Raw genomic sequence first — 27,770 nt, 5'->3', positions numbered from 1 at the left:
CGTGGGATCGAGGAGCGTTTCGAGTGACAGCACAGAGATCGTGACTTGTCCGTTGCGTGAAGGTTGAAGAAAGAATGCAGCAAAGGCAGTAGTAGAGAATTGGTGGGGGATGACGACCGGGGGCTGGCGGGAAAGGAAGGGTCGAGCACGGCGTTGACGCGCCTGCACTTTCTTCGCTGAGGTCATGACGCGCCTTCCTTCGCGCAGCCCCACCACGCGTTTAATTGACTGGCAGTGCTGCCAGCTGGTCTCGACTGGCGGTCTTGAAGGTATTCCCGTCATTTCCACCTCCTCCAACATCCCGGTCCGGCGGTCCCTGAGTCGGATAGCACAGTCTATCAACCTCGTCTCAAAGCTCCATCCTGCTTTGCAAAGGTTGAATTCCACGGGCTTGTTCCACTGTCCGCGGAACTTGTTCTTCTGATCCTACGTTTCCTGTAAGTCAGATTAAGGCAGGGTCACATAATGAGCATGCTTGACTGATCTGCTCCAGGAGTTGATTGCCTCTCGTAAATCGGATCTCGAAAAAGGTGTCGTTGCTTATTCGCTAATTTCTGTTCAGTCAGAAATAGCTATACAATTATCCGCAAGCGTACAATTCAGTCTCGAATCCCGAACAAGAATCAATGCAGACATATCAATGACAGCCCGGCAAAGCCAAACAATGGGACGTATTGCAACAAACCCGTCAGTGACACCAAATGGAACACCTTGACCTCTCAGCCATTTAAATCGGCTGACAAGAGCCTCTCACAACAACCCTAGAGTCGGACAAACAGGCCTCAGCCGCACACGATGAAATTGTCAGCAGAGGCTGCGCTGGCAATGCATGTCAGCCATTAGGAAGCCTGATCCAAGTTGGGGGCCAGAAGCGAATTCACCCCCGCTACACCTGCAGCCCGCTAGCGTCACGTCCAATCGCTCAGCCCTAACAGCAACATCTCCTCACATGAGGTTGCCGCCTAGGGATCACGGCCTGTGGTCATCATCATGGCCTCATCTTAAGTGTTGCAGCCTGATGTGGGCGGTGTGATACTTTCTGCCATGCGTCTATGTAGCAATCGACAGTTCTCAACGAAATCAGCGCGTCAACCTCACCCGTAATCAGCTGCCGGGGACACTGAGGAGGCGAGGAAATATCGCGATCGTGCCACCCGTGGCTCGTCACCCACTGTGCCTTCGCCATGATCATCCCTAGCCTCGACGTTGTTTACCCAATCCACATGAATCATGTGCCGCCAGGATGGAGACCTCTCGTGAAGTGAGAATTCGTAGAACCCTCTAAAGAGTCTCAATCAAGCTTACACACTGCAGTCTCATATGTGTCCATGACTTGGGCGGGTCCCCCAAGTCAAGCTGGCACCATGATGAATCTGGCAAAACCTGGATCTCAGACCCCGACTTTCTCGGGAGCTTCAAGGATTCAGTCCGGGTTTGGACCTATGGATACAACTCGGACCCGGCGGCAAACATGACGCCTGCAAGCATCGCGCTCCATGCCGACGAGCTCTTGATATCGATGATATCCAACTACGGCAAATATCCTGTTAGTAAAACCCATCAACAACTCTCAATTGGACGTATGGAACTGATAAACGTGTTCCCAGGGCGGCTCTACTGTTTTCATTGCCCATGGGCTTGGAGGGATCATTGTCAAAAAGGTACGTTGTCAGCTGCTGTCTTCAATAGACTTTATAGCTTAACACCAATCGACTGCAGGCAATTGAGCTATCGTCCAACTATGCAGAATACTTCGCTATCAAAGGGTCCACTGTCGGCGTCGTCTTTCTCGATACAGTTCACCATGCAACAGACTCCGAGGGAGTCCTGGAAGCTGTCAAATCAACAGTGGCAGCGACTCTGCTCAAGCACTCCACAAGACCGTCCGTTGACGATGTCAGACAATTTGCGGAAGCTGTTCGAGAAGTCAACAAGACCTTTCTCACACAGGCGCCATTAGACTTGACAATTCTCAACTTCATTGCCATGCGTCGAATTGAAATCACGTCTGCAGATGGTACAACCTACAAGACTTTGGTGAGGGAGCCTTCTTCTTTCCCCCGGCACTTGCGGACCAGGAGCTCATCAGTGGACTAGCTTGTGCCCAAACGACGGGCCGATATGGATCCAACACAGGGCCAGAACTTGCCGGTAGCTTGCCATCACTTTCAGTTAACGCAGTTCCCATCCCCTTCAGATAAGATATACAGCCTATTGGCAGATCATGTTGGCGATATGATGACAAAGCTATCGTCTCCAACCAACAAACGAGTGTTCTTCGCGCCGCCACCCCCTTTGGCACCCACGACAGCTAATCCCCCGCTACCTTCACCACCTCCTGGTCCTCCTGGGCCTCCAGGCCCGCCGGGCCCGCCAGGTAAAGATGGCATATGAGAATCAGTTGAGTAAAGAGAAACTGAAGGTTATCTCATAGGACCCCCAGTGTCTCTGCCGCCGCCACCACGGAGTGGGATCCCCATGGGTCCACCACCGCGAGATCAGGCCAACGAGGCATTCAGTTTGTGGGCCAAGAAGAAAGAAGCTGGTAAGCACGACCTCTTCTCATCACAACAAAATGTTCTCTCAACGTGGAATCTGTGATCTAATCTATATTTAGCCGACAAAAAAAGGCACCGAGATATCCTTGTTAACAAACTCGGCCAATGGGACGAGCATCATCTCGGACACGATATACATCCGACACCAGATACTTGTACCTGGATACAGTCCCACGACTTCTTCAAAAGTTGGGTCAAGTCCAATAAGACCGCAGGTCTTTTTGTCCAGGGCGCCACGGGATGCGGTAAAACTTACTTGGCCAAGTCCATCGCCAACTACCTGTCCTGGGATCGGCCTCGATCTCCCCCAGATAATAATATAGTGCTCTCGTTCTTTTGCAACGTCAGCACTGTTGGGAACAAGAAGCCACCGATTGCCCAGTATTTTGTCCGATCGCTTCTTCAACTACGGCCAGTCTGGTCTGAGTCTATAGCGCCTTACTATCGATGGCAGGAGCTGAAAAGCCACTTCAAGCTGCCGGCGCTGTTTGACATCTTACGCGACATCATGAGCCAGATGCAATACAGTACGGGCCCGCCAAAGACGACGGCTGTTTTCCTCATCGTGGATGGTCTGGATGACTGTGATGTTACCTATGCCCGGGAATTTCTCTGCCTTGTGGGAAGTCTCCTCGACCACCCGGTGGCTCGCTCATCCCCAGCTGCCGGCCCGTCTCTTCCAGGCCAAGGATATCCGCGCGAAACTGTCAGGTTCAAGTTCTTGTTCACGTATAGCGCTTGCGAGATTCTGAGTCTGAACTCCTGCATACCTAACTCCGCTAGGATTCTGATGACTGATTCTGCAATTCGCAAAGATATCGGCACTTACGTGGATAGAGAGTTGGACATCCTGTCTACGCTTCGGGATCTGAATGGGCCGCCAGAAGGAATTCGATCTTGGATCAAGAATAAGTCGGAGTCGTTCTTTTGGTTCGCAAAGTACTCCATCGAAGACGCAATGAGTACGGTCCAAGATGGCGAGGGGTATTCCTTCAGTGGGAGGGTGCTTCCGTGCCCTTCTAGCCTGGGAAAATACTACGACAGAGATCTCCTACCATTGTTCCAGACCATCGACGAAGATGGGAAATATGCTCTGTCAGCTGTGCAAATCGTACTCGGCTATCTTAGTATCCCCGCCAGAGCCGAAATATGCGATGCAATCGCCTGTCTTCACGGAGACCCCAACTTGAGATTCCTCGACCTCCCCAACTTCTTGAGACAACGGTGCCCCAGAATCATTCATTCTTTGGATGAAGGGGACTTCAGAATCAGTCATCCTTCTCTGATTTACCATGTCAGACGTTACTACCTCATCGAGAAAGAGCAGCACGCAAACATGGCATTCCTGTGTATAAAGTACCTCTCCGGATCTGACTTCGGAAGCTTCAAATCGATCATGCCTCCCAACATCTCAGCGCGTCATCCGTTCTATTCATATGCGGCAAACAACTGGAGAGAACATCTCCGTCGTGCGGGCGACAAAGTGGTCAGACTGCTCCCTCTGCTGGGCGACTTCGTCAGCTCTGCGAACTACAGAACTTGGTCAGCGTATTACTCCTGGAACATTGAATTTACACATCATCGGAGGGTGATAGATGACACCTTCGTCTCTCCCGTGTTCACATTCATTGATGCTAATATTGGTCATCTGACCCACGAAATTCAGTGGGCAGGGAGGGGAGAGGCGTATTCTTGGAAGAGTGAGCTTCTCAGGCAGACATGGCGGTACTTGTACGAGCGTAAACAAACCCCAGTAATTGCCAGGCTCATTGAATATTGGAGGCCCGACTCTTGTTTCTCGGTACACAACTTCTTCGGCCATACTCCTCTGATGCATGCAGCAGGCTCATCAGAGGGACAACCCGACATGGTCGAATACTTCCTGAAGCGGACCAAAGACGTCAACGAGCGAGGCTCGTTGAGGGGCGGAACCGCTTTGATGATATTATGCACGCATCTGAGAACGCGCGATGAAGACCTGATGGCACGATTGGTCACATCACTCCTTGATGCCGGGGCTGATCCAAATATCTCGGATAAATGGGGCGAAACGCCCTTAGTCAACCCTTGCAGTGTAGGAGATGCTGCCATGGTCGAGCTGCTCCTCCGAGCGGGGGCCAGGCCTGACATGTTAAGCATACACACGCCAATCATGCATCCCCTCCGCGAAGCAATCATGCAACATCACAATGAGGTTGCCAGACTCTTGATCGACTACGGTGTCGATCTGAGCTTGCATTTCCCGTGGCCGAACCTTCAGTTACCCTTAACAGCTGCCATCACCGAACAAAACTTCGATATCTTCATGGTCCTCTTGGATAGAGTTGAAGATATCAATCAGCTAGATGGCATGGGATACGCTGCGATTCATCTGTTGACAGGCCCGCTGTGCAACGATTGGCTACCGCATCTTCTGAGACGACCTGATGTCGACCTAGAGCTTCTCTCTAACGGTATTTCAGGCGATCGAAAGAAGTTTATCCGTCGGACTGCGCTAAGCTTTGCCATCGTTGACGATAACTTCAAGGCGGTAGAGCTACTATTGGAAGCAGGGGCAAGTCCACGTCGTCACCCTGCATCGCTTGATGAGACGCCCCTTTTGATAGCGGTTGAAATGGCGAGGACGACAAAAAACAAAGAAAGGCATGTTGGTTTCTGATCCCTCTCGATGGCTCGCACATTGCTTTCTTGTTAAACCTATATCATTCCTCCAACAGCAAGCTAACTGGGGAAATTCTAGTGTGGAGGAAAGCGAGGTTGATATCAGCACGGGCAACACCGACATAGTCGAGCTGCTCCTCGCCTATCAATCGCCCATCAACACGTTGAATTGGAAGTCGAAGAAGTACGCCAAGTCCCCGTTAATGGTGGCTGTAGACTACAAGGACCAAAACATGGTAGAACTCCTCCTGCGGCACGGAGCGGACCCGACCCTAGAGGAGGCCTACGGAATGCCAGGCCCCCTCGACGCCGCCATGCTTGACGACGAAGACATTGCTATGGGTATGATCAAAGTTTTACTCGAGAACCCTTTGCCACCAAGCATCAATTACGCCCCGGACAATCCAGACTTCCAGCATATCCTCATCGAGGCGAGCGATATGAAGCCGGAGGTCACGCGGTTGCTTCTCGCCCACGGTGCTGACACGAAACGTTTCTTGTCCTACATCCCCGGGTGCTTCACCACTCCCCTCCATCGGGCTGTGGAAGAAAACAACATTGAGACTGCCAAAGTTCTTATCGAACACGAGCCAGCCCTGGTGACCTACCAGTGCGAAGAAGGACTAGTCTACGAGACGCCTCTCCACATCGCTGCCAGAGACGGACACATTGAGATTCTGCGATGTCTCCTCGATGCGGGTGCTCAATCCAACCTGGCCTCATGCCATTGGCAGGAAACACCGCTTTGGTTAGCCTGCGAATCAGGAAGGCTAGAAATTGCGCAATTGCTCTACGAAATGTCGCCAGAGGCACTGGAACTCCCCTCTTACGACGGCAAAACTCCGCTTATGGTAGCCTGCGAAGATGGAAACCTCCAACTGGTCCAGTTTCTTCTAGAAAAAGGCGCCGACATCACAGCACGATGCTCAATGGGAGCATCATGTGTCTGTAGCACAGTTTCCGAGGACAACGGCGCGGCTTACAAGATTATTGATCTGTTGCTTCAGCATGGCCTCGGCATTGATGATGTCGTCAGCTCAACCGGCTTCACGGTACTCGGAGAGGCTTGCAGGGCCGGAGATATCCCGACTGTCCGGCTTTTGCTCGGCAAGGGCGCGGATCCGGCAAAGGGGCAGAAGTGGCCCGGAGACACTTCCACTACATGGAGGTCGGCACTGCGGGTCGCCTCCTTGTACGAGTGTGTCAAGGTGATTGAGGTGCTGCTCGAACATCCTCAGCTAGCGTCCTTTATCGAGAACGTTGACTATTACGGCGACAATGTGCTGCATATTGACGGATCATATCACCATCAGCAAGCTTCCGAAATGGCCACGCTAGTGCACTCTGCGTGCGAGAAGTTGAAAGCCGAGACTGGCGTCGACCATTTTCAACGGATGCTTGATGTTAAGGACAGCGATATGCATACGCCTCTGGACATGGCGATCGACATGCCGCATAAGGGTCTGAGCAGCGAGGCGATAAAAGTCATTGACGTTTACTTGAAGCGCTACATCGCGGAACTGACAGCCGTCGAAGCTCGGACATTTGCCCAGCATAAGCATCTCATGCGAGACATCGCCATCATTCTCCTTGAGAGACGGGAATATGACGAGGAAGCCATTCGTTTGTTCCAGGCTTTGATAGTCGATGTATGGGTCACAAGAGAGGACGGACAGTGCCTCGAGACGGTGTTCTGCATGGCCAACTGCGATCTCTGCGACGAAGACGAGCAGGAACAAGTTTCGTTTTGCCGGCTTTGCGGTCTCAGGGTTGGCATGAAGTGCGTCGACGAGGCGAGGCTACAGCACGAGTTGGTTGATGTCCCCGTCATCAAAGACCGCAGCATTATTGATCTCAACTCTGAGCCCGTTAATCAGATCATGGACCTGTTGGAGAACGATTTTATCGTCACAGACTGTTCTCGCCCAGTAGAGGAAGCTCTCATCTCGCATTTCCAAGTCGACCCAGACTCGGAAGACACAACTCTTTCGCTCGCTGTACTCCATGCTTTCGGGTACCTGGAATTCCGACGTCGGGCTTGGAGTCCTTACCTGCCGCTAGCCCCTGCGGTCTACAAGCGGATACAGCCTTGGGAGCCAATGTTCACAGAACCGAGGCGAGACTTTGAAGAATGGGTTTGGGATATCGAGACGTCGCCCTACAGGTTGCGGGACGAGCTGAATTACTTGCTTGAGTCAGGCAGAAGAGCGGCGTATAAAGACGAGCAGGCGACGAGGCTGGAGCAGATTCTCAGTGACGTTGGGTGGTTGTACCCGCAACGAGAGGTTTATGATGATGATGATTCGGGTGTTGTGATCGATGAATATTCCTGTAGCGCCGAGGAAATGTTAGGGAGAAAAAGAAGATGAAAGGATGCGTGGAGTGTTTGTCGGTCTGTTGTCGACGACTCACGAGATTGAAACGGAATTATGACTGATGAAAACACGACATTGAGAGTTCAGGTTTTTATTCCACTTGAATAGCAAGATACTTTATCTACCTCAGCCCACGTCTCCTTTCGCGCCCAGAGCAGCAAACATCTTGACATCGAGGATAATGCCTTTGCCGTACCAGAGGCATACAATGATGGCATAGGCCAGTTCTTATGGGACCGGCACTAACCGTCGTCGTTTCACAGCGATGACGGTGATACCATCGGCATTGCTGGAATTCGCCAAGGATGGTTCTGTAGGCGAGGCCGCAGTTGGTGCAGAGGAGGTTGTGCTGGAATTGGCGACACATGGTTGTTGGTTATAGATGAACCTTTGGCTGGAAGCGTATTCTTCTCTCTAGCTAAGTTAGTAGTTAGACATATATCTTCTAGAGGTCTTTTGTGAGAGAGCCGTTGTATTCGTTGAGATTGTTTACACCCTCGGATTCTCAGGACTGAGAGGTGCGAAACAATTAATTGTTGTTGTCTTAGTCTTTGAAACTCTGCTTGATGATCAAAGGTCCGAGGCGGTCGAAGGTTGAACAAAGAGATGCTATTTATACCGGCGCAGGTGGTGGCTTTCTCCCTGACGAGGAGAGTGAATGGGAGTTAGGCTCTAGCGAACTGTTAGGCTCCTTTGGGATGAAAGAAGGCATAATCACGTCAAAGAATCTAAGCCACCGACCTTGAATGGAGCTCGTCATTCACCTTGAGTGAAACAAATGGATGCGATTCAGTGTAATTTCCCAGTAAGGAGAACAGGTCAAGGGGTTTATATGCGAGTGGTCGCACTTGATGCTTCGTTTACCAATTCTCTACACACCACCTTGCAGTAGCCAGCAACAAGTCCCAAAATTCAGTTTCAAGACTCAGTTCCATTACCAATCAACCAGGCCGTTTCAGAACATCTCCCGACTACCTGAACGCATCGTTCTAGTCACCCATCATGTGTCATTTCGTTTGGTACGACAACGAATGCTCCAGCTGCGGCTTCAATTTCGACCGCAAGCTCACGAAATGCAAATACGTCAACGCGCGGGTTCCGCGACCTGCTTGCGATAAAACATATCTGAGAGAGAACCAGCCGGACTTCAGGTGTCAGAATTGCACAGCTCCGGAAACGCCTTGGAGGAAAGTGGAGTTCTTGGTGAATGCTACCGAGGGGAACACCAATGCTGACGAGGCGGACGACCACACTGATTACCCGACTGATGATGACTGCAGAGATGGTGATTATAAGGGTGACGACGAGTCTGCTTCCTCTGAAGACGACGGTGATGTAGAGTCTCAAAGGAAAATTGGGAACTCGAAGAGGAAGCTGGAGGGATCTACCTGGCAAGGCACGAGGAGAAGTTTGAAGAGGGCTTGCAAGGAACGGGGAATAAGGCGGATTGGAATGTTGAACTGAACAGAATAGCAACACAAGCTAGGCTCAAACATTTTCTCGACGCTGCTATCGATAGGCAATTGTTAAGCAAGTCTTCAACAGGTGCGAAGTCACGGTCAGTGCTGGGTTGCCGAAAAACAACCCGGGGTGCTTGATTCCCAAAGTGTTTATGTCGGCACGATCGTATTCAACTTTAGTCTGCGGACGGGGTCCGTAAGTCTTCCGTGGAATCAACAGCAGAGCGGGACAGGGTTGAGAGGTTCACACTGCCCGAGGCTTACCGGAGCACGCAAGACATCATGACATCTGTAGTAAGGGGCATTTGATCACCGGAAAGAGTCAGTAACCGGTCGATTACGCCGACATACTGACTAGAAGGCAAGAATACGGCTGTCGTTTTGCAGGGAAATGGCTGGTTACCCCGCGTCTCTAATTCGAACAAGCGGCAACAGCCCCTCTGAAGAAGCAACTCTTCCCCACCAGCTGCCCAGCTACCCCAGACTATCCTTAGCCTGGTACGGCAGGTGATCGACTCTATTGCTCCGTTGTCCCCATCGTACGTCAATCTAGCAGCTCTGCAGAGACTACAAAGCCGTGACTGCCAACCGACCTTTATCCGTCTGCGGGGATTTGGACCCAGGAGACTGGCTACAAGCATGAGAGCGGATTCTCTTGAGGACTGCGGATAAGCGCGGTAGCAGTTCCCGGTAGTTACGCAGAGCGTTATGAGTGAGTAGCACTCTTTGAGGCATACGAAGTAGATGGCAATAAATAACCCTTGGAGTTACCCTCTATGTGCCAAGTGTAGACATTGTTGGATCAGTAATCGCAATCATGAGAGGTTCTCGCTCTTCAGTGTTTCAACTCCTGTTGGCGGTTGGGTCAGCCCGAGCTGTCACTCCCGAGGACTGCGCATCGTTAGCGAGCCGTCTTAGTCTTCCCAATACGACAATCCATGAGACAGCATTCATCACAGCAGGGACGAACATTTCGCTCCCTGATAACCACCCGTCGTGCGCCATCCCCTTCCAAATTTCCGACGTTGATATCTGTCGGGTTGTCTTTGTCACTACTACCGGTCCGACAAGCAATATCTCCCTTGAGGCTTGGCTTCCATCAGAATGGAGTGGGCGTTTCTTGGGCACTGGTAACGGCGGTATGAATGGATGCATCAAATACGGCGACCTCAACTACGGGGCCACACACCAATTTGCCACAATTGGCACCAACAACGGCCACGACGGAACGTCTGGTGCCCCGTTCCTCAACAACCCCGGAGTGATTGAGGATTACGTCTACCGCGCCGTGCATCTTGAAGCTCAGTTGGGCAAAGAGATTGCTCAGCAATACTACGGCAAAGAGCACACCAAGTCATACTACCTGGGCTGCTCCACAGGCGGTAGACAGGGGTTTAAGGAGGCCCAGAGCTTTCCGGAAGACTACGACGGTATCGTTGCCGGTGCTCCAGCTTTCGATCTGATTGCACTCATGTACTGGACTGGCCAACTTTTCCTCAAGACGGGGACCAATGAGACTTTGCGGTTCCTCTCTCCCGCGGAGTGGGAGCTGGTGTATGCCGATATACTGAAGCAGTGTGACGGATTAGACGGTCTTGAAGACGGCATCCTCGAAGACCCGAGCTTGTGCCAATACCGACCTGAAGGACTCATTTGCGCCGACGGCTCTTCTGATAGCTGTCTAAGCGGAGAGCAAGCCGCTACTGTGCGGGCCGTCTTCTCTCCAGTCTACGGATTGGATGGGCAGTACATCTTCCCCAGACTACAGCCAGGTTCTAACGCGACTGCACGACTTCTCAACGGCCAGCCCCATCAATACCCCCTGGACTGGTGGCGCTATGTTGTATACAACGATACAAACTGGAACCTTTCTACAATGACCCCGGAGGATTACGCTGTTGCTTCTAAGCAAGACCCGTGGAAGGTGTCGACGTGGGAAGGAGACTTATCCGCTGCCAAGGACCGTGGAGTCAAAATCCTGCATTACCACGGTATGCAAGACAATGCGATCAGCAGTGACAACTCTGAGAGGTACTATAACCATGTGTCACGAACCATGAACCTCCCTTCGAAGGAATTGGATGAATTCTATCGGTATTTCAGGATCTCTGGCATGGCGCACTGTCGCGATGGCACTGGGGCTAGCATGATCGGTGGCAACCCTGAGACTTTCGCCTCCTACGACCCAGATGCCAATGTACTGGCGGCGATCGTGCGCTGGGTTGAGGAGGATGTTGCACCCGATTTTATTCTTGGTAGCCGCTTGACGACCTCCGGGGAGATCGATCTGCAGAGGAAGCATTGTAAATATCCCTCAAGGAACGTGTTCAAGGGACAAGGAGATCCCGTGAAGCCGGATGGGTGGGAATGCGTTTAGTGTCTAATGCGAAGCACGTGTACTTGAGATATCTATGCTATCACAATTGCCGACCATGGATCACTGACTCACACCTCTGATCGACTTGATCTTGACTTTCATTGGCTTCAACAGCCTCGTTACACCATTGTCTACCCACTTAAGGGTGCTCTCGTTCGTCTCAAATAGCTCCATCTCAAAGCGGCCAAAAAGGTTTGCAAAGCATACGTAGAGTTCAAGATATGCAATGCTGTACACGTTAGACCCGTGTTTCCCCTCGTAAGGTCGAGAGAATGTGAACTTACTTCACGCCTATACAAGCTCGGGGGCCTTTGCTAAAAGGCACAAAGTACTTCTCCAGATCCCAGCCGGCTTTGCCAAGCCACCTTTCAGGAATGAATCTCTCAGGCTCCGAATAGACGTCCGAGTTGACGTTTATCAGCCGAAGAGCCTGTGAAACAGTGGTCTTGAAGAAACGCAGAGTCAATGATCTTGCACACCGCATAGCTAGTCTGGTCTGTGACTTACGCCTTCCGGAAGATAATGTCCTCCGACGGAAGCGCCGCCGGCAGGGACTCTGCGGGGAATGATACCAGGCACTGGGGATCCCAGCCGAAGTATCTCTTTGATGACTGCAGTCTGGAAACATGGATAATAAGTATGCTGCGTTGAATTTTCCTTCCAAATCAACTTCGACTCACAAGATAAGGCAGTTTGGAAACAGTATGATACTCATAGAGGCCATCCATATTCGTAGGCGCGTCTTTCAACTCGTCCAACATCTTCTGAAGCTTATCCGGGTTTCTGAGCAAAAAGTATGTGCCAAAGCTAAGGGCAATGCTGTTGGTATCAGTTCCACCAAAACACACAGACAGTGCTTCGTCAACGAGTGCCTCTTGGCCGAGCTTGTGGAGCCTCTTTGTTTTCTCTGCTTCCAGAAGGAGATCGAAATATGTCTTGCAACCATCAGCTATTCTTTTGCCGTTGCGCTGTTTCTCTTCGTCTTCCTTGATCCATGTGGCGCATTGCTATTTGAATGTCAGCAGGAGATATTGAAATTAACGGTAAAAAGAATTGTAATGATTGTACTCACCTCTCGAAAAGCGACGTAGCTTGGCAAAACCGTCCTTGCTACACTGAGAGGTAAACTCATAGCAATGTGGCTGATCATGGGAAAGTGCTTGGTGAGGAAGAACTTGTCAACAAACTTGCCCAACAAGCTCAAAAACGGTGGCTCGTCTTCGTCGGAATCAACAAAATTCAACTGTCTATCAAACAAGACAGGCATGATAGTGTCAACCTAGAGACTGTTCAGCACTCAACATCATAGTCTCAGTAGACCGCAGATAACGCCCTGAAGCTCGATGTTGCGATCATGTAGCTGGACTGAGGTATAGCCTACAGTAATGCATTGGTAAAATGGTTGCAAGTTAATCGGCTGGTCATTCTTGAGGGCACGCTGCGCCTTTGCCATTGCTCTCTGCACAACATCCAGAACGACAGGCGCCAAGTGTTCAACATGTTTGGTCGAGAAAAGGGATTGGACTGTATTCTTTCGTTCTTTGTGAACCTCGGGATCAATCAACATGATGATGGAGTGCTTGATACCACCAGCGCTCTGGAAGAAGTCGGGATCCTTGATATATTTCGTGCCACTTCCGTAAGCCCTGATAAACTGAGTAAGCAGAGTCTCCCTCAAAGACGTCATACTATAAACAGAGCTTAACTCACTCTTTGAAGTAATCTGGATCACTGACGTGCACGCGACTGGGAGACACCCGAACCACTGGGCCTGAATAGTGCATCACTGATCAGTATGCAAACGACACAGCCAGGAACGCCTGCGTAGATCTCGGAGATTTGCTCACCATACTTGGCGTGAAGATCAGGGTACTCCTTGATGTAGTTGCCATTGAGAATTACATCTTGGTAAAATTCGTACCAGTACGTTGCTGCTGCATACCAAGGACCAGGGATCTTCCTAAGAGGGTGGAAGAAGATTCTGTAGAGAACACCAACTATAAGGTACACAGAAAAGCACAGGGCAATAATTCTTGGCGAGAAAAGAACCTCGCGCAGTTGAAATAGAGCCATTGTAGCAATTGAGGAAACGTAGATGGCTCAACTAGGTTGGTCCTTGGAGACTCCTCTCGAGCACGATCCAGATGATGGCGCGAGACTTGTTTCTTATGTTCAGGGATATCTCGAAGTTTCCTTATCTTCTGATGGATCTTGAGGGCAAAGCCCTATTATCGCCCTTGATTCTGGTGAGTTCTGGGTAAGACAGACTTGAGATATTGTTTCTGACACCTTGTATCAGTTTGACGGTGCTGAGCTTCTGGATCGCGTAGTCTGTAGATGTCCAACAAAGAAATGTAAGGAAGATCACCATTGTTTGCTGCCAGATGTAAGCGTCCCCTGTCACGCGGAGGCGGTCACGCGGCGTAGCAGGCCAAGCAATGTTTGTCAACTTAGCGAACTCCATCTGGCACGGGTCATGTACCCAACGATCATTGGAAAGCCCACCCAATCCCCGCAGGGCGAAGCCTTCTTGCAAGACGATTCAACCGCTCTTCAACACACATCTATCAAAGAATCTGGAGGGATGGCAACGTGTATGAGAATGATTGGGTGCGTGTCACATTTAGCAAGCAAACAATACGCCCAATCTGATGTGAGCCGATTATCCGCAATATCCAGTACCCAGTCGGAAAGTTCGGGGATTCACTCTAATTAGTATCGACTAGTTGAACACCCATGTAAACCTACTTCAGCTGACGCCACAAAGCAAACACCTGTGGAGTTTTCTGCCTGTGGCGTTTGACTTTTCCTCGAAGATGATCGCTTTTCCCAGCGCGGAAGAAGGCCGATAAAGCCCCTGTCTACTATTGTCTTGACTGGGAAGCGGGTCATGACTAGTTGAACCAACACCAAGTTGATGGATTCAACTCCTGGTACCTGGGAATTGAACAGGGGTTCAAGTTGAAGAATCATAACTCCGGTGACTTACAGACTCGTTGGACAGGCCGGTCGTTGAACGTCTGCGAGCGATGATGCGATGATATGGGGACTTTGCGAGCATTGGCAAGGGCCAGAAGACGAGATCTGATGTAATGTATATTCCACTTGGCATTTAATGATAACCCGTATGAGCTAGCATGGAAATCTAAACTTTTTTGGGCAACAATTCTTTGAATTAGAAGCAGGACCAGACATCATTTCGTGCTCCAAAGGCTAGAATTTTTAAAAGGCGTTGATAGGGATACTTGACTCCCGTAGGAACTCATATTATGTATGGAACTACCGGCTATCTTTTCTTCTGGAACATCCATCAGTTCTCTTGCCGGCGGGATAGAGCCACCTTGGATAGCTCACAGTAGAATGTTTCGTCAGCTTGTACACAACGCTCGGTTAAACAGACATGTGAAGCATGGACCGCTCCAACCTGAGAATTTTCTGAAGCTAACGAAGTACATGTATTCAATGATGTTAAGCTTTCATTCGCGGACTCTAATCGGCATTACTTGCTCTTCTACGAGAAAGCCCAGTTTCTAGGTTAAGTGTTCCTCGATTCGCATCTGTCTCACCGGATCGCGACATTGAACAAGTCGAGACTTCCTTTTTGTGTAAATTAAACAGTATAGAAATGATTCCAGGAAGAGACAATTGTGCAGAAGCTGAGACATGTTTGCTCAACTAGAAGCTGATCTTACTCACAACAACTTGACACGTCCGAGACAGTCGAATCTCACGAGAGGCTTCCCACTACGGAGTTGCCGATAAGGACGGAGAAGATGACGAATCCTTTCTTGACATAAACAAAAATTCTTGTCTGGCCGGGCTGAAGTCTTGCGGCACAGTTGCAAGTCTCTTTTGGTGTGGTGGATGCTGGACTGTGGAGGCGACAGGAACCGGGGTAGACGACCCTCGTAGAACCGGGCAGCGATACGGCACGACAAGTCTTGAAGACCCATACCCAAATCGTCGCGATGCGAAAGGTCGAAGGATGATGTCGGGAATTTTCGACTGTCGCTTGAACTGATGAACCAACCGGGCGAAGAGTGTGGATATCTTTGGTTGAACTGAAAAGCAGCGTGTTCCGTCCTTCATCGTTGTCCATTTCACTCCATCTTCAGTCCTTCAAGCCTCCTTCAAACCTGATTACAAGAATCACTCCTAAGCCTTTTTTATTGAAGCTAGAATGATCTCTCCAGATTCTTCCCTCTTCGGAAGCCCGCAAATGGGCGTTGGAATCGGCTTTGACGGCGTACCCAACATGTCTGAAAAGAGTCAAGTGGATCCTATTCACTTCGACGTTGAAGATGATGGAGAGTCGACGATGTCGCCAGGCTCCCCAGTCTCTTCCTATTCGACTTTCACAGACTCGCTTTCTTCATCTCAGGCTTTCACTGTCTCTTCGGAAGCGGGTAGCACGTGGGACATACGATCGCATATTGGCATCAACTCCGACGAGGTCAATGCCAACTATGTCCGTATTCCAGACTTTTTCTCTTCGATCATGTCTGTGAAGCCCGTCATCAACGTCAATTACGATAAAGTAAAGAGAGAGGCAGATAGTTGGATTGCCACGTTAGTAAAAATCTTGAAGAGAACCATTTCCGGAGTAACACTAACATGGAATGGTCACAGGATCCTTAGTCTCAGTGAAGCTCAAGCCCGAAGAAACGTTCAAGCTAACTTCGCGTTCATGAATGCGATGTGGGTCCCCTACGCTGATGAAGACGCATATCGAACGATGATCGATTGGAACAATTGGGTACGTCACACTCCAATCAGTGATCATTTTGTTGGCTAAAATTGAGCTAATGTAATTGCAAGGTCTTTGCATTTGATGACCGTGAGTAAACCATGACAACATTACTTCGTCTGAGCCCGCTGACTCTTGACAGAGTTTGATGAAGGCCATCTGAAAGACGACCCTATTAAGGCAGTAGAGGAGCTGCATGCCACTTTTGCGGTGCTAGAAGACAACCAAGCCCCAGTCCAGCTTCATGACAACCCAATTAGATATATCTTTCAAACTGTCTGGGATCGGTTCAAAAAGGTTTGTCCTCCGACTTTACTATGGTTGCACTGTAGCATCCATTTCTGTCAATAGTACATTGCTGACAGTCGCGCTCCTACATGCAGCGATCTACGAAAGGTAGTGAACACTTTGCAACACTGTTATGCTTTCCAGAATGTAGGCCAAAAACTTAAGTTTGCTAACACGACCATCATAGAGTTGCAGGAGCGTTATAAAGCTTGCATCAGATACTACTTCTCCGGCCTGCTGAGTCAAGTTGGAGTTCAAAGCTCTAAGTCCGCCATGGCTCTCACTGTCGAGGAGTACATGGGCTTCCGAAGAGGGACTATCGGATGTCAGCCATCTTATGTACTGGTTGAGTGAGTGTCTTCCCGAAGGACAGATGAGTGAACCGTAGGCTGACCGCACGATCTGCAGATTTTGCCACGGCATTAATGTGCCTTCAAATGTCATAGACCACGAGAGCTTGCAAGAGTGCAGACGTATTTCCGCCGACCTAGTCATTCTGTAGGTTGGCATGGTGTTAGGCGATGGTTGTTGGCTAACTCTCACATAGTGTCAATGACATCTTATCATATCGCAAGGATTTGGTAAGACGGGTGCCAATTTCAAATCCGACCAACTGTTGACAATGATCCTTGCAGGAACAAGGTGTACAGCACAACTTGATTGCTTTGTTGAAATCTCAGGGGCACTCTACTCAGGGGGCTATTGACGAGATCGGAGACATGATCGATGAATGCTATCGCGATTGGTATCTGGCTTTATCGAAGATGCCAATCTGCGGAGAGAAGGTCGATCAGGAGGTCATCCGGTACCTCGATGGCTGTCGTGATGTCGCCCTTGGCAATCTTCATTGGAGGTTCGTGTCTCCTGATTTTAAGCACTTTTCACATCACTAAGTCACTAATCTTCACCACAGTTACGAGAGCGGACGGTACCTTGGTGATGAAGGCGCTTTAGTCAGACAAACACGAGTCTTGCGATTACCCGAAGCCTAAGGTGCATGTGGTGGATAGCTCATACATATATATAGTCGGAGTCTCAATTGAAGAAACATTCATAAGTCGCTGAGATACTCACACTGCCTCATCGATAAACGGCTTCCTCGTCTTTCGGCCACGTGAGTGATAATTTCCGTTACGTGATGTGTCATGCGCCTCGACTATCCACCCTGTGAGCCTCGAGTGGCCTAGTTCTCATTGCGATGACTTTTGGAACCTCCTCTTGTGCAAGGCTTTGACCTCCTCATCCAGGCCGGGAATGGGACCCTGCACCGCAATACTCGGCGCAACATCATTGATAGGAAGTGGCTTGACCTTGGCACCCGCCTTCAACCCAAATTCCTCGAGCCAACCAGAAAACTGCGCACTCGAAGACACGTAGACAATGGGTCCAAGTCCGACCCAGGCGTGGGCCGCAGCGCACATCGGGCAGTGCTCGCCGGAAGTGTACACCGAAGCCTTGGCCCGTTCCCCGGCGCTAAGGTTGAGTTGCGCCCAACGCGCGAGGGTAAATTCCGGGTGTAGTGTCCCATCCCGTTTCCCGTCTCCATTCTCGCCGGTATTTACACGATTGCGGTCTTCGCGAATGATTTTGCCATCTCCGCTCACGAGCACGGAGCCGAAGGGATCGTCGCCGGCTTCGAGGGCTTCTCTTGCAAGCTCAACGCAGCGTTGCAGTATTGTGGGGTCTGGTGTGAGAGACATTGTGAGATTTGAACTGCTAGGGAAGTGAAGTAAGACAGTAGAGTGATGATTGTGCTGATCGGAATGCGGAGATAAATTGCGGGATAAGTTGACAAGCCAGCATGATGATGTTGAAGGAATTTGGATAATGCGGGATAATTCATGACGTAGTGGGGCGCGGGGCAACATTCTCCCAGAACAAGTACGACGCAGCTCTCATGTGAGAACGCGACGACGTCTACTTTTACTTGGATAGATAACTTTCAGTTGCCTTTTCATGTCACAAAGTTTAGTCGTTCCGGTTCGTCATGCCCATGTGTATCATGGAATTATCATGAAGTTGGTCATTTGACACCTGACACAAAGGAAGGGACACAAGTACAACTCTCGATAGAAGCCAGTCATTTCGGACCAAATTTCAGTGAGATTAGAAGGAGAACTCTACCGTAAAGTTGCCGCCAAGAAGGAATGAAACCTACAATTTGAAGTCGCACCCCGAAACTCGACTAGAAACATCTACCCATGTAGCTCCCACGCGAGATAATCGAAAAAGACAATCATCAACACACTGGAACAGCCGTGTCTGTGACTATTTCAGGCGGTGGCGCTTCCTCAGACTCACCAGCTTGCGTAACTTTCCCGACAACCCTTTCGTACATATGGAGTCCAACGCCAAGGGCAATCTCCATCTCCCTCCACACCGTCTCGCCAGCTGACCAGCCGTGATCTCTCGGGATATGGGTGAGGTAATGATTGAACGTAGCCGCCACTTCCTCAGTAACCCGTTTTCCCAGAGAGTTAGTAGGCCTCGAGTGAACCAAAACATCCAGGATGTACGTGGTGAGCGTCATCAGCCCGGCTTCGGACATGCTGTAGCCCGGCACCAACATCATGAACGTACGTTCGCTGGCCATTCGAATCTTCCGCATCAAGTGCCATGCGTTGCGATGCATGGCTAGCCAGGGAAACCCAAACTCTGCCGCTTCGTCCAAGAGCCCAACCCCCAGGGAGGTGATGATATCATAGGGAGGTAGGCTAGGTTTGGCGGGCTTTGATGGCTTCTTCCGTTTCTGCGTCGACTTCCTGGAGCCTTTGTCCTGGTTTTCACTCTCGGGTTCCTCTTGAGGGTGATCAAACCACAAACCCTCCGGGCAGTGGTCGAGGATGCGTACGATATCTTCAGCAGTGAAGTTTCCTGTCGAAGTCTCTCCCTTTTCATTGCAGTACCTCTCGTAGAACATCATAGAAACAGTCGCTCCTTCAGAAATACGTCTCCGGTTCTTGAGCTCCTTGTACAGCTTCGTCTGCGTTTTTGACCTCTTGAGCTGACTCATGTATACGCTCTTCAGGCCGGTTTGCATGAGAAAGCTCTTGATGTATCCGGTCGGGTCGCTTGGAGGGTTTCCCACGTAGAACTGGGACTTGCCGGCCAGTTCCATAATGAGCTCGATGTCCCACCACTTGGACTTGAGCAGACCTTCTTGGTACAAAGCATTATAGAGATGCATGGTCGACATGACGGATAGTGTGTCGTTTGCAAGGCAGATTCCGACTCGATATGTTGCTGCTCGGAAGGTATACATAACCAGACCAGCCATGACGGGGTCAGTCTTCATCAATCGCAAGCGTTCCAGAGAGGGATCTGCGATAGGCTTCTTGAGCCGCTGTTTCTCGTCGAGAATGGGGTCGCGTGTCATTTTGGACATGCTCATTACCGTGCGTTGGAGAAGCGGGAAGCATCTGAGTGCCTTTGGGTCCATTCTTGTACTCTGGTGGATGTACCACGCCTGTGTCATGAGCTCTTGCAGTGTCGACATCCCTCGCATAAATTGAACTCGAATGGATGGCAGGTTCTGTCCCATGACTCCATGAATGTCAATGAGAAGTTGGACTGCATACGCAAAGTAGAAGGGGATTTCCTTCGTCCGCATCGTTTCTCGGAACCCTCGCAAGACGCCATCGTCCACTGGCCAGTCTGGGATGTAACGAATGATGAAGTACATATCGTAAAGAACACCAGAGACCGCGTTCCGGTCAATGACAAAGTCGCCATGTGTCCTTGCTAATCTGATCTTTGGACTGCCTTTTGTGACTAATGGTGGGTTGATGGCGCCTTGATCTTTCGGAAGGAGTTGCTGCAGCATGCTGTAAGCGTTGGTGCAGTCTAGGACGCCCGCAACGTACGCGATCTCCTCCTTTGTTGGCTTCTCTGGGAAACGAAGCAGACCCTCCGAGTATTTTCGGATTTTCGTAGTTGTGAACGTGGCATTGTAGAGACAGATGACCCCGAACAGACCCCCTGGCTGAGATTGAAGTACTGGCGTGACGTCTTCGACGATGTTACGGGCAAGGTCGATGGCGGTGTTGGTGGCCAATGCAACGGAAACGAGCTCGTGGCGCCCTTCTCGGAACTGTTGCCACATGTACCTGACCCTCTGACGCATTCCGTAAAGGTCTTTCCAAACTAGCTGCCATACGAACTGAGCATCCCAGCTCGACATCTCGCTCTCGGCCTCGAAATTGGCATCGGTCTCCGACTTTGGTGGTCTCGTTGGTAGAGGTGCATCTGGGGCGTTGATGAATTTCGCGGACGGCTCAGACACAAATAGTCCTTCAAACTTGTTGACTGATGGCTGGGGCTTCTCGGCAGCATCGCCAGTTGAGGCTGCTGTGTTGGTTGGGGAAGTAGTTCGATGAGCTGTCAAAACGTGGCGTACTTGACACAAGACCCTGAGGAAGTAGAAATGGGTGCTGTCGTCTTGAGCGTTGGTCGTGGCACCATGCTCAACCAGCTGAGTGCTGAACTTGGCCCTGAGATCGATCACTCTGTCAAGAGCGGCGGTTAGACTATCCGGAGGGGTGATGGCTGGCTTCTGTGATGTTGCGAGGAACTGAGCCAGCGGTAGGAGATCCTTGACGGCGAGGATGTATCGTTTGCGAGGTTTCTTCTGCGATGACTTTGATGCCTCTTTGGTTGACTTGCCCTTGCGTTGACTGGCTGGCTTGTCATCTTCCGGCACCGACTCAGGTTTGTCGTCTGTTGTGTCTCGAAGCCCTGAGATGAGCTCTGCAGGACAACCGTACGCTCGTGCTGTGGTCGCGAGCCAAGTAGTAATGAAGTCCGTGTCCGTCTTGTAAGACTTGTAAACGCTGACAAGGGCTTCTGGGAGCATCGTGCTGGTTTGGGGTGAGTTGTGGACTCACACAACACATTGGCAACTCTGTGTACTGGTTGATACTGAGGAAACCAGACATTGAAGTCTGCGCAGGAGGAAGTAGCACCTTTTGCATGAGACTCTTGATTGACGACCATCTGAGGCGACCGGCGCGAAAAAGCGGGCGGCCGTGGCGCGGAAGCGAAAACCAACGGGAACTCTGCATGTTTGTTGGACCAACAGTGTTACGCCGCATGCAGCCCCCCTGAATTGATAAATGCCCCGGCAAACGGCCCCTTGGAGAGCGCCTGATGGTCCAATGGGATGTGTGCCATCGGGCGGATCACGTCCAACAATGCCCCATATGTTGGTGACTGGGTGATTGCGACTGTTCCTTGCTTTCGCATGTGTTCAACACCTCGAGAGGGGTGATGATGGTGATTGAAAGCTGTTGGAAATCGGAAAGCCACCCTTGCATAGACATGCACAATGCTTAAGGGAATGCGTATGCGATGTAAATCAAAATTAGAAGGGGCCAACAGTTCAACTCTACTGCAACAACATGGCCCAAAGATGAATTGAAGGCGACGAAGGTCGTGGAGTTGGAGAGCTTGCTCTAAGGTTGCGGCCTATCAGTACCCGAAATGATTTAACAAAAGAGTGCTGGCTGTTGTGAGCAGTAACACGTAGGTCCTAGTTAGGACCGGATGTTGATGCATCGAAACGGTGGGGTAGCATAAGTAATTTATGCAGGGAATTATTTTCATTATGCAGGTCAACCATCAAGGCAACTCCTACTTTATCTCGAGATAGATGTCTACAGCAAATATCTGTAATCAGGAGACATATCTCCGAGCTCCATCTTCTCGTCTTCCGTCAACGATGACTCCGCCGCGGTGCGATCTCTGTGCCTGTTTGCAGACCAGCAGCCAATCGCATACACCAAACATGCAAGGCCGCTGAGGATAACAAAAGCGATACTGATGCTGTAGCCAGGGATATACTTTGGCGCATCCTTCTTCAGAAAAGCGAACACAGCAATGATACCGCCGATGTTGCCGAAACCAACCTGCCAAGCACTGCCGATAGAACGTCGGTGGTGGCCACCCAGGTTCATGTTGAACCAACAAACAATACTGGAAGGCTAAAGTTAGCACGCAGTTCTAATCACATCTACAGAGGATGCAGAATGCGTTGGTTGGACTTACATTGGCATGGCGGTGTACGCGCCCATTGCGACAAGGAACAGCGCCGCATACTGCACAGACGTGTTGTTGTGAACAGAAATCAAGATGGCGAACCCAGCGATTGCCACACAAATAGCAAAGATTGCGAATCCAAATCGGTGCCGCGTCTTATCTGAGATGAAGGCAATGATCATCGAGAAGCCAAAAGCCACAACCCAGGGTGGCACGCTGTGCAGCTGCGTCTGGATACTGTCGTATCCGTAGGTCTGGATGATACCCGGTGCGAAGTAGGCATACCCGTACGCCGGAACGATAAGGCCAAAGTACATGAAGCCTCCGACAATGACCTTGTAGTCCTTGAAGATGCGTCCGACGTCGCGGAAGGTGATCTTGCGCTCAACGGCAGAGCGGCCCTGGTCCGCGCGCAAGCGTGCCGACACAAAGGCCTTCTCGTCTTCGCTGAGCCACTTCACGTCCTCTGGGAAGTCAGGCAGCCAGAAAAAGAAGAAGACGCTGACGACGACAGTTAGGAGGCCTTCGAGAATAAAGATCCAGCGCCAGCCGGCGTAGCCACGGACGCCGCTCATTTTTCCGATCGCTGCAGCAAGGAGACCGCCGAATGCGCCGGCGAGAGTGGTGCTGTTGAAGAAGAAGGAGTAGCGGCGCTGAGCTTCGTGGCGACGGTACCACATGCCGATGAGGTAGAACGCTGGAAAAAAGAGATATTGGTTAGCTCCGTGGACGAAAGGCATCGGTCAAAGGGCGGCTGATGGTTGCATACCTCCCGGAAACATGCCCGTCTCAAAGACACCGAGGAAGAAACGCGTCGTGCAGAGGCCAGCATAGTTCTGTACGAAGCCCTGGAGCATGGTGACAAGGCCGAAGCCAAACATGTTGATGCTGAGCCAGACATGGGGCTTAAACTTCTTCAGGAGGATGTTGGAGGGGATCTCGAGGAGGATGTATGGCACGAAGAAGACGACGAGCGCGTTGTTGTACAGTGTACCGTCCAGCTCGAGCTCTTTTGACAGTCCGAAGACATTGGCGTTGGCGATATTTACGCGATCTAGTACGTTGCGTTTCTGGTCAGCATGCAGGCAATTGCAAAGGCTTCGGGCGATGGCTGCCGTCGAGTCGCGGCAGCTTGAGAGCAGGGGAGAGCTTACCGAGGAAGGCCAGAAGGTACATGACACACAGGAATGGGATGACGCGGAAGTCGATCTTGGTGATGAGCTTCGCCTCTGTCGTGTGAGGGGGGCATTCGATGGGGGCATCATCGCCATAGACCGGTCGATCCAGGTCTGTCGCATGGTCAAGGGAGCGCGACGGCGACTTTGCGGCCTTGTTCTCCTTGTCGAACTGCATCTTGGGGGTCGATTGAGCTCAATGGCCCCGGGGTGTTGGTAAGATTGACGAAAGTAGGACTCTCCAACCAACAAGGACGGCCTCGCGGATACAAAACCCGGCAAGAGAGCAGAAGAAACAGAAACTTTAAGGGTACAGCGAAAGACCAGAAGGAGCCGAAGATCTCTCAGGGTGGCCGTCAGCTTATATTTCGTCACCCATTCTTTTTCCTCCACGACGGTTTCTGTCTAGCAAGGTCACTCACTCAGTTACTTTTTTTCTTTCTTGCGCCCGACCTCGGCGCGACGACTCACACTCACGACAGGGTCGGTGATCCTCCCGACTCCACAGACTGTCCTCGAAAAGGACGGCACCAACGCGAGTCTAGGCCCGGGTTGGAGTAGACCGGCAGCGGTAGCATCGAGCAGGGATGGGGGTTTGCAATAGGTATTGATCATCCCTTGCTGCTTTGCTGGGGCTGCTTGGCTTCCTTGCTTGTCGCCCCAACCTCCCACCCGAACCCCGCGTTTCCTCTTGGTGCGAAGCAAGCAAGCGGCTTCCCAATAGTATGCACGTTTGTGCAGCCTTTTGAGGGCTAGAGCCACGCGGGACGGGCATCGGCGTCATGTGGGAAGCTGAATAATACCAACTGACGGCCATCAACGAGAGACGGCGTCTCGTATCCGAAGCGAACCTCTCATATGCCTGGGAGAGTCGGCATCCGTAAGCAAGCTCTTATTCTCCGGAAGGCTTTCGCGGGAGTTACCCGAGACTGAATTTGAGCTCACTCTGGGATCATCAAATCTTAAAAATTTGCCCCGTAAATTCTCATTCGTAGCTTCACAACTCCACCCCGGCTCCGGGTCGGACTTGGTTCTGATCCACTCCGTCCGCCGATGCAGGAAGTGTGAGTAATATTGTCTGCTGCGTAGTCACAATTCGTCTTCCTGGTTGACTCGAATGTGTTGCCTGTTGGACTGAATAGCAGAGTACGACTGCGACGACCGGTTAGAATGTTCTCGGTCCGATGGATGCTGCAGGTGGATGTAGGGTCATGCAGATGAGACAGAGACAACCGGACTTAGGAACCAAAGGCGGACGCCGCCGGATGCCCGGAGCTCTCCCCCACACACCTGCGTTTGGCTGAGAGCAACTTTGCGTCGAAAACAACAGTTCGCAATGTGGCGTTTTGGATCGCTTGTGCACATTTTGACAGAAGTTCCTGACAAGACACGCCTCGACACTTGGCTCTACCACTAATTAAATTACCCCGCAAACCTCAAGCCACGCGCCAGGAATGCAGCCTTCCCGTAGCTTCACTGAAGTGTGGGGGTTTGAGGTATTCTCTCGTTTCCGGGACCTCGGTTTGCGTTTGAGGAAACTTCGCGGGTATGAGATGATCGGGTCGTCTCGGCTCCTAGACCGCGGATCATATTGCGTCTAATGTGAGCCACGTCGGCGCAATTCCGCGCTCGGCTCACCAAGGAGGTCGAATTCGAGCAACATGCTTCGTATACTTAGGCTCTTCAACCCCAACAAAGCCACCAATCACGAATAGATTGCACTAGAAATGCACTCCCCTTGAACGCGAGGCTTGCCTTGCCATGACAATGATCAAATCACAAAGTCGCTGATTTGATTGATGAAAACTTCTATTCAATATGTCGTGGGTTCCAGACTACAATGAGTTTGAGTTGAAAAGTCTTCAAGCGGCCAGCGGCGCCGTTTTGTTGCAGAGGTATTCCACTATCTTTAGTGACCAAGTACGCCAATGGGATGGCATCGGCATGTGCAATCTCAACGCGATTTACAAATGATCCGTACCCACAGGTAACGCCAGCACTCCAACCGTTTCCCTTCATTTTTGCCAAATTTCCTCTCGCCAAGACACGGCACAGAAGATAAACACAAGCCGAGCGTCTCATGCCCCCAAAGCCCACTTCAGATTGCGCCACCAAGAAGTTGGAGACAATAGAGACAGAATGTAGGCCAGTCTGTCAAAAGCGCCGACCGCTAAACCAACGGCCACCGACTTCGACAAGAACGGGGGCTTCTCGTGCTCCTTGCGCCTCTTCTCGTAAGCCACCTCCATGGCTTCCTTCGCCGGAATGCCCCATTTCTGCATCCATGGGTCGCTGATTAGCTCTTCTGCTGTCACCCTGTCTTCGGGCTCCCAACGGAAGATCCGCATCAACATCGCTGCCAGGTCCTGTAACTCCTCCTCAGGCACAAAAGTCTTCTCTTCAGGAAATCTGTCCATGGCTCTGTGGTCAGGGATCTGCTCCAGCACTCGTAGTTTGATTGTGTCCGGCTCCGCAGGTGTCGGATCCGACTTGCCCTTTCTGACGTAGTTGCAATTATCGTTAATGTACTTCTCGCGCTTTTCCCAGGCGTCCCACCACGATGCCGGGGGTTTGCCCATACAATGGACCATTGCGGCAAAGACACCATCGTAACCAGGAAAGTATGTCCCGAAGATGTCCATCCTGCCGTAAAGCTCGAAGACAAAGCATCCCAGTGCCCAGACATCAGCGGGATAGCTGATGGGCAATTGCAGCTTCTTGGCGATCATCGATTCGGGGGCCCGATATGGCTCGGGCGTGTTGAGTTCGTACCGCGTCACTAGCTCCGGTTGCCATGATTCACCAAAATCCTTGATCTGTGCCCGTGCTTCCGACAGTTCCAGGTCGTCGCAGTCCTGCGTGAGAAACATCTTCCATAGCATGTATGGGGGCGCGTTCTTTGGCAGAGGGTATTCTTCATGGAAATCGGTAGCCTCCACACAAAGATCCATCGGCAAGATAATTGGTTTCTCGTATTTCTCGTAGATTTCTTTCACTGTCAGGCAAGCGAACTCGCCAGCCGGCATAGCTAGCATCACATTCCCTCCGTGGAGATCTTCAGCAATATCCTCATGGTCAGCCTTATATGTATTTGACGTGTTAGATTGGAACTGAGAACTTACCACCATGCACAATATGCTTTGAGTGAATGTACGCAACCCCGAGCACCAGCTGTGCCGCCAAAGCTCGTGCAATCTCAGTAGGGAATACGAATCCTCTGAATTTGCTCTCCGCTATCGTGGCACGTGTTGGCTCGCTAACAAGACATTCGTGGGTACCATTGGGCCCATGGTGAAGAAAAATGTCGTTGTAGTAGCCTATGACGCGATGGCCAGGATGGGACGAGTCGTCTCGAAGCATCCTTGAGATTCTCATCTCGTCACCCGTCGATGAACTCTCACTTTTCGAGGCACAGATCTTCACAGCAACCTTCTTTCCTGTCTTGGTGCTATGTGCAAGCCACACTGTGGAGAAGGAGCCGTCTCCAAGTTTGTTCACAATAATGTACTTGCCATTTCCAAGCTGATCGCCAAGTTGAACAGGATGAAACATACTCTCTTCGTAGGCCATGTACGGCTCTTCAGGCTCCTCATTGTCCCAGTACTGATACGAAAGATTGTCTCGTTGTTCTTCGGTCAACGATTGACTTTGTTGCTCAGCTACGACGGCTTTGATGTACTTGATGACTACAGTTTTAGATTCTCGATTGAGGTGGAAGAGGTCCCATATGAGCCCCATGTCGAAAAGCTTGATGTCAAAGTTTGGAGAATGTGATTTTGTCATTGAATATTTTCTCAGTGGTAGAATGGGTAAAGTAGACATAAAAGATGAACACTGGCAAGCGATTGAAGCGAACAACATAAACGGGTGTCCTGGGGTTTATGACATAGATTCCAAGTAAAGTGACCGAAGGCAACAGAATGACTACGACAAGGAGTGCCGACCTCAAACATGTGCGTGATAATACTGTCAAAGCGGGCACAAAGACGGACTGTTTGTTGCTGCTAATATCCCTAGGCCTAAGGCCCCTGCGTTATTCTATATCTTTAGCACAATGGACTGAAAGCGCGGGTGTGAATGTGTGAAAATAGAAACA

General features: G+C 50.8%; 9 protein-coding genes across 9 annotated transcripts; 4 read left to right on the top strand and 5 right to left on the bottom strand.

Annotated features, from left to right (window-relative positions):
- Window positions 1–1,184: 1,184 nt before the first annotated feature.
- Window positions 1,185–7,588, top strand: CPAR01_14375 (ankyrin; the record flags this gene model as incomplete). The annotated part of the gene is made up of 8 exons (XM_060498626.1): window positions 1,185–1,261; window positions 1,315–1,546; window positions 1,608–1,661; window positions 1,720–2,037; window positions 2,098–2,377; window positions 2,435–2,545; window positions 2,618–5,088; window positions 5,276–7,588. The coding sequence occupies 8 exons, from the start codon at window positions 1,185–1,187 to the stop codon at window positions 7,586–7,588; spliced, it is 5,856 nt and encodes a 1,951-aa protein (XP_060342687.1).
- Window positions 7,589–8,596: 1,008 nt separating this feature from the next.
- Window positions 8,597–9,058, top strand: CPAR01_14374 (uncharacterized protein; the record flags this gene model as incomplete). The annotated part of the gene is made up of 1 exon (XM_060498625.1): window positions 8,597–9,058. One exon carries the CDS (start codon window positions 8,597–8,599, stop codon window positions 9,056–9,058), a length of 462 nt encoding a protein of 153 aa, XP_060342686.1.
- An 813-nt stretch (window positions 9,059–9,871) lies between these two features.
- Window positions 9,872–11,431, top strand: CPAR01_14373 (tannase and feruloyl esterase; the record flags this gene model as incomplete). Its single annotated transcript, XM_060498624.1, has 1 exon — window positions 9,872–11,431. One exon carries the CDS (start codon window positions 9,872–9,874, stop codon window positions 11,429–11,431), a length of 1,560 nt encoding a protein of 519 aa, XP_060342685.1.
- A 60-nt stretch (window positions 11,432–11,491) lies between these two features.
- CPAR01_14372 (uncharacterized protein) lies at window positions 11,492–13,504 on the bottom strand (the record flags this gene model as incomplete). Its single annotated transcript, XM_060498623.1, has 8 exons — window positions 11,492–11,660; window positions 11,716–11,876; window positions 11,939–12,049; window positions 12,112–12,438; window positions 12,504–12,710; window positions 12,813–13,077; window positions 13,142–13,202; window positions 13,279–13,504. The coding sequence occupies 8 exons, from the start codon at window positions 13,502–13,504 to the stop codon at window positions 11,492–11,494; spliced, it is 1,527 nt and encodes a 508-aa protein (XP_060342684.1).
- Window positions 13,505–15,611: 2,107 nt separating this feature from the next.
- Window positions 15,612–17,458, top strand: CPAR01_14371 (uncharacterized protein; the record flags this gene model as incomplete). Its single annotated transcript, XM_060498622.1, has 9 exons — window positions 15,612–16,000; window positions 16,061–16,187; window positions 16,250–16,268; window positions 16,321–16,475; window positions 16,611–16,816; window positions 16,875–16,964; window positions 17,014–17,047; window positions 17,102–17,319; window positions 17,380–17,458. The coding sequence occupies 9 exons, from the start codon at window positions 15,612–15,614 to the stop codon at window positions 17,456–17,458; spliced, it is 1,317 nt and encodes a 438-aa protein (XP_060342683.1).
- A 198-nt stretch (window positions 17,459–17,656) lies between these two features.
- On the bottom strand, window positions 17,657–18,166 carry CPAR01_14370 (cytidine and deoxycytidylate deaminase zinc-binding region; the record flags this gene model as incomplete). The annotated part of the gene is made up of 1 exon (XM_060498621.1): window positions 17,657–18,166. The coding sequence occupies one exon, from the start codon at window positions 18,164–18,166 to the stop codon at window positions 17,657–17,659; it is 510 nt and encodes a 169-aa protein (XP_060342682.1).
- A 539-nt stretch (window positions 18,167–18,705) lies between these two features.
- Window positions 18,706–21,318, bottom strand: CPAR01_14369 (uncharacterized protein; the record flags this gene model as incomplete). The annotated part of the gene is made up of 1 exon (XM_060498620.1): window positions 18,706–21,318. The coding sequence occupies one exon, from the start codon at window positions 21,316–21,318 to the stop codon at window positions 18,706–18,708; it is 2,613 nt and encodes an 870-aa protein (XP_060342681.1).
- A 799-nt stretch (window positions 21,319–22,117) lies between these two features.
- CPAR01_14368 (major facilitator superfamily transporter) lies at window positions 22,118–23,852 on the bottom strand (the record flags this gene model as incomplete). The annotated part of the gene is made up of 4 exons (XM_060498619.1): window positions 22,118–22,436; window positions 22,509–23,196; window positions 23,269–23,553; window positions 23,654–23,852. 4 exons carry the CDS (start codon window positions 23,850–23,852, stop codon window positions 22,118–22,120), a joined length of 1,491 nt encoding a protein of 496 aa, XP_060342680.1.
- A 1,900-nt stretch (window positions 23,853–25,752) lies between these two features.
- On the bottom strand, window positions 25,753–27,412 carry CPAR01_14367 (protein kinase domain-containing protein; the record flags this gene model as incomplete). Its single annotated transcript, XM_060498618.1, has 2 exons — window positions 25,753–26,729; window positions 26,797–27,412. The coding sequence occupies 2 exons, from the start codon at window positions 27,410–27,412 to the stop codon at window positions 25,753–25,755; spliced, it is 1,593 nt and encodes a 530-aa protein (XP_060342679.1).
- Window positions 27,413–27,770: the final 358 nt, after the last annotated feature.

Source organism: Colletotrichum paranaense (assembly GCF_030867605.1).
Source record: "Colletotrichum paranaense strain IMI 384185 chromosome Unknown Scaffold_15.1, whole genome shotgun sequence".
NCBI lineage: Eukaryota > Fungi > Ascomycota > Sordariomycetes > Glomerellales > Glomerellaceae > Colletotrichum > Colletotrichum paranaense.
This window is presented reverse-complemented; position numbering and strand designations above follow the sequence as displayed.